The following is a 6,000-nucleotide window of genomic DNA, read 5'->3' on the forward strand; positions in this document are numbered from 1 at the left end:
GATGCTCCTTCCTGCAAACACTGCGAGCTGAAAATGTGCTCTTTTTTAATAAGATATGTTTATGAAATGGCTTTGAGGGTTTCTTACCTGCTGCTCAAAGGACAGCTGACACAGATGGTAAGCACATTAAGGAAAGGTCTTGGTCCCTGGATCGTGCTCTCCCAGTGGGCAGACTCTTTTCGGGGAATGTGGTCCATACATCAAACTCAGGATCTCAGAGGCAGATGTTCAGGTCAGAGCTGGAGAGAAGTCTCTTCTGGTCTTGGGCAGGCAGCTTTGAATTTTTCATGCAACTAGTTTTCCTTTCTTCTTCAGCTCCAGGTAAACTCTCTGCTTGCAGTGGCTCGAGCAGGGTGTTTCACAAGGTAAACCAGTTTACTAGTAGTGGTAATCCCTAAACTATCTCTGATAAATCTCTGGTGCGCCCACCATGTCACTTTCAGTACAGTGACGGACTTTCGGTTTTAAAAATGTCCCCTGTGGCAATAAATGCACAGATTCCCTGGCATCCATCGCCAAAGATGGAGAAACCTTGAGCTTTTCCAATCTCGCCTCCTACTTCTACCCATGACCTCCTCCGAATTAAAAGCAGAGCAGGGAAGGCCTAGTAATTTTTCACTCTTAGGTGGAGCTCTCTGCGACCGTGCAAAAATATAGGAAAAAATATTTACATTTATTATTATTTGAAAGAATTATTAAAACAATTTAATATAAATGTCAAATAATTTGAAATAGTTATTATACTTCTAGAATTATTAAAATACAATATTACAGCACAATATATCTTTGAACTAAATGTGTATTGAATAAGGAAATACAATTAATGTAATTACTAAATAACATTTCTCAAAGTTTTAAAAAAAGATTAAACCATATATTTATCCTTTTTCTTTTATATTTATTACATTTTGTTAAATTGTGTAGAATTTAAATTAGTTTTCATAGCTAAAATCTTACTTTTTTAAATTAAGTTGATTTGTACATTTTAAAATAATAAAGTAAGTATTCAATCATTATATATTTCCGATATTTAATTTATATATATATATATATATATATATATATATATATATATATATATATAATGTTAAATGAAATAAATGATTTCCACTATGTTCATATATATATATGTGCGCACAGTGAAAAACCAGAAAAAAAAATAAAAACATAACTTAGCATTTAAAAAACCGTACAAATTCACTGAAAAAACCATAGGTTTCACACACGTTATAGTTAGGAATTATCATTTACAAAACCTTGCAAATTCACTTAAAAAACCATAGGTTTCACACATGTTATAGTTAGCTGTACATTTCACTCGTAAAAAACCAATGAAATTCCACGTTATAGTTAGATCAGGTAACTATAACTTGCGCGACCGCAATCCACAATGTGTAATTTCAGATGTCATCATTGATGTCATGAGTGATGTCACTGACCATGTCATGAGTGATGTAATATGTGACGTCATGAGCAGTTTATTGTGGGCGCGCAAGTTATAGTTACCTGATCTAACTATAACGTGGAATTTCATTGGTTTTTTACGAGTGAACTGTACAGCTAACTATAACATGTGTGAAACCTATGGTTTTTTAAGTGAATTTGCAAGGTTTTGTAAATGATAATTCCTAACTATAACGTGTGTGAAACCTATGGTTTTTTCAGTGAATATATATATGTATAGATATATGTGTGTGTGTGTGTGTATATATATAAATGAATTCAGTTCTAATATGGTAAATATATCTATATCTATATCTATCTATCTATCTATCTATCTATCTATATATATATATATATATATATATATATATATATATATATATAGATAGATAGATAGATAGATAGATAGATAGATAGATAGATAGATACAGACAGATGGACAGACAGACAGACATACATATATAAGTCACTCCCCAAACCCCTTCTTAGACTTCCCCTAAAATCCTTCCCCGTTTTGTCGTAAGTGTTCCCCATTTTCCCAGCGCTCTCCCTGTCCCTCCACATTTACTACCAAAACATATTTGTCGCAAGCCTTTGACGCCGTCTCACCTGTGCTCCTGGTTCAAAGCCTTCATCAGGCAGGTGTCTGAGGGAAAGCCCTTGATTGTGCCATTCCTTCCCTCACTAACAGGGTGCAGGTTGTCTGTTGTGGAGGCTTTAAAGCTAAGGCCTTTAGCCTTCCATGTGGGGTCCCCCAGGGGTCTTCATTGGGCCCCGCTCTTTTTAATCTGTATGTCACTCCTCTCGCTGAACTAATGCGTTCTGCGGTTTTCCAGCGCTCTCTTATGCCGATGACACCAGATTATCATATCCATCTCTGACAACTTGCCCTCGATAGATAACAAGTTTAATCTTTCATGACCAAGATTAACATCTGGATGAGAGAAAATGTTCTTAAACTGAACACGGAATAAATGAAGGTGCTGGTGTTTGGCGTGCAAGAATCCATCTGGTCCTGCCGTTTCTGGCCTGAGGAATGTGGCCCTTTACCAACGCCTGTTAAAGTGGCCAAAAATCCTGGAGTAATCTTCAACATCCTGAACTGTGACTCACTGGTCAATTGTATCACGAGTACCTGCTTTCACATAATCAGGATCTCAGAAAGGTCTTTCCTTCATTTCCAGTTGAATTGCGTCACTCGGTTGCCATTGCTTTAGTCTTCTCCAGACCCGATTACTGCAGTGTGCCCTATCTGAACAATAATGCCTCCTCACTGAACAATCTAGAAGTGGTGCAAAACACAGCTGTGCACCTTATTCTTAACACTCCCAAACGAACGTCTGACAGAGATGGCATTAGAGCGCTGCATTGGCTTCCTGTGAAGAAGCGCATTGGGGCTTATTTACATGCCCCTTGAGCCGCCTGTATGTCACTTTTTCCCATGTTAAAAGTGACGCACCGGTGGCGCAAGGGGCTTGTAAATAAGCCTTATTTTCTTTAAGGCTATTTGCCTAGTCTTCCTCGCTCTCCATCACAAAGGGTCCAAACATCTCTCCTCCCTCTTCAGCTGGTACACTCCAGGCAGGTCACTCAGATTCTCTTCAGCTCGGGAAGTCTCCATGCCCTGGTTCTGGAAAGTCAGATGGGGCGGGCGGTCCCTCTCCGGGGCTTCTGCCCAGTTATGGCATTCCCTGCCCGTCCACATCGCTAGACTTGACTCCTTTGCCTCATTTAGGAACTCACTATAAACCTGGCTTTTCTCATCATAGGCTTCCTAGACTTTCTGTGCTTAGGAGCTCTGTTCATCGGGCATAGCACTTAGATACCCTCGGGTTTAATGGGCTTTATAAACTCATTTTTCATTTCATTTCATTCATACTCCTACATGTGCGGAGACCACCACCAGCCTAGAGATCTCTGTGCAGAAAAGGAAATTGAGGCGGAGGTCCTCGGCCGTTCGTTAGTGAATAACATTTTGTAGTGGTAGAGGTGGTGGTGGTGGTGGTGGTGGTGCTGGTAGTGGTAGTGGTAGTGGTAATGCTGTTGTAATGCTTCACTTAATACAAAGTGCAGTTGAATGACACCTGGCATAGCTATGGTAATGTATGTGCAGGATGGGCTTAGAAGAGAGGGTTGATTGGCACATGACCACTGCTTCTCATACTTGTAATCAGAGTTATTTAAGGAACTTGTTCACGGAGAGTTCACTCACAAGACTGGCAGTTATGCAATGTAAGGAATAAAAAAAAGATATATTTTTTTTTTTTGTAAAGGAGCATATGTGGTATGGCCTATTTCCAAAACACCAGATGCACACATGGGAAATGCTACACAGTTGAATTTCTTCACAATTGGAAGCACTGGATGAAGTTGTATCAGTCATAAAATATTCATTTGGATAGTGAAATGTGTGTTTATATGGATTATAAAAACGTAACTAAACTACTTAGTAGAATTTTAAATATAGTTAACACGTTTTTCATCCGTCTCGTTGCTACCTCCTTCTCTTTCGCTTCTTTTTACCTCTCACTGTATTCGTCTCGTTCCTTTAAATTTCTCCTTTCCGCTCATGTTCTCTCCTTGATCTTTGTCTTCGTCATGTTCACCCCACTTTTATTCTTGATGCATTCTGTTCTTTTTATATTTTCCTTTTGCACATCATTTTTATTGTTCTCTCTCTTCTAATTTTCTTCCTCTTGGTGTTGATGTTTTTCTCTTCTTCCTTTTATCCCTTCACATTTCCTTCTTCTTTTTCTCCTCACCACACCTCTTCTCTTACACCTCCACTCTCTGTCTATTCATCCTCTTACACCCTCCTTCTGCATTTCTCCACTCTTGTGTCCTCTTTACTCTACCCATTATCTCCTCCTTGCATCCTTTCCCACTCCCTGTCATTACACCCCTTTACTACCATGCTTTTCTCCCTTCACTCCTATTTCTCATCCCTCCTCTTCTTCCCTCTCTTGCCTCTTCTCCTATTATCTTCTCCCTTTCCTTTTCTCCCTCCTGTCCTTAACCCTCACTCCTACTTCACTGATACCTTACTCCCGCTTCCAGTGCTCCCTTCATTGCACTCTCTGTGCTCAGCCTCCCTTTTACCATTACGTCTCCTGATTCATTGATCGCTGCCCTTACTCCCTCACCCTTTACCACCCCAAACTCCCTTTATCCTCTTTCTGACATCATCCCTCTCTGTCCCTTTACTCGCTTCCCTTTCTTTCCATTTTCACCCTTCCTACTCTTCCTTTCTTGAACCCACCATTACCCTCCATCTCTCCTCCCCGTTTCCCTCACCACACGACTGCTCAACCACCATTCTTGCCCCCCTCCTTTCCTGCATCACATCTTCCCACTGCATACTTTGCCTTCTTTGCTTCTCCCCCCCTACTGTACGTTTCCTAACTCCATTCCCCTAATCTCCACAGGTCAACCTTGGGCTGCTGATCTTCTCTATCTTCGGCTTCCTGCTTCCGGGATACCTCTTCTACTACCGCCGGAAACTGATCCAGGAGATGGCGGGCAAGGAGGCGCTGCTGGCGGACGGTGCGCACGTGAAGCTGCAAGAGGCCGAGGCCAACGGGACGCTGACGAAGGACAGCACGGCGTAGAGCCATCCAGGGACCACAGTGAGAGGTGGAGAGCCGGTGTCTAAACCTCACCCCTAGGGAGAGGTGGAGGGTGCCAGCCTGAGCGAAGGCTCTCCCACCCCCACCGTTAAGGACAAGACTTGAATTAGGGCGCGCCAAAGATGGACAAGACCACCCCCACTCCGCAGTTCGGACTTTTGTATGCGTTCTTTGGTGTTATTTATCAGTATATTTTTGTAAAAATATTGATATAAATTCTCTGAACACTGCCACGATGGAGTGCTTTGTGCATTACAATATTAATGGTATTTTATTGAACACTTATATCGAACACATCGCAAACATAATTCTCTCTTAAATGTAAGGTCATGAGACAGCCAGGAGGACATCACAGTTACTTGCAACTTCATGGCAGACTGCCTTCTTCATCCAAAAGACGTTGAGGGTATCTCCCTACACTGGGTCCAATCTAAGGGTCAGCTGGGACCAACCCAATCTCCCCAGAGACACCCTGGCTACTTCCCACCCCTGGCTGTTTCCAGTCCCCCTACGGTCCCCCTTCCAGCTTGAATAAAGTTAAATCGCACGCCCCTGGTCACATCACACAGCAGCACCACCACTGGAATACTGAAGGGGTGGTGAGGGAGGGCCCCGAGAATGCTGCACAGATATAACATGGTGTCCTCACTCGCCAACCTGGTCTCACTGTCTCGTGAAGCCTCTTACACCTCCATTCAAAGCTAACACCTAAAACTCAGACTGCCCTCCCGCGGTGAACCTCTAGTCACCCACTTAACTGTTTAGACAAAGCAGGCACCAAGAGTTCCAACATTTTTCACATATCCATGACTTACACCAAAATCAATTCTCCAGTGAACAGTTTTGCTGACAGGAAAATTTAGGCCTGAGCAGAGTTCGCAGAGCTCCGCGAAGTGACCCAAAACCCCACCATGCTACGTGGAGTTCCGCG

At 42.2% G+C, this 6,000-nt stretch overlaps 1 protein-coding gene across 1 annotated transcript in view; it reads left to right on the forward strand.

Annotated features, from left to right (window-relative positions):
• Positions 1–5,300, forward strand: part of SLC43A1 (solute carrier family 43 member 1) — a 375,520-nt gene extending 370,220 nt beyond the window's left edge. The window contains exon 15 of the mRNA XM_085651420.1: positions 4,869–5,300. Coding sequence (XP_085507546.1) covers positions 4,869–5,051 — 183 coding nt within the window. The 3' untranslated portion in view covers positions 5,052–5,300. The remainder of the gene's footprint in view (positions 1–4,868) is intronic.
• The last annotated feature ends 700 nt before the right edge of the window (positions 5,301–6,000 follow it).

The sequence above is a fragment of the Triturus cristatus genome, chromosome 4_1, assembly GCF_964204655.1.
Source record: "Triturus cristatus chromosome 4_1, aTriCri1.1, whole genome shotgun sequence".
Taxonomy (NCBI): Eukaryota; Metazoa; Chordata; class Amphibia; order Caudata; family Salamandridae; genus Triturus; species Triturus cristatus.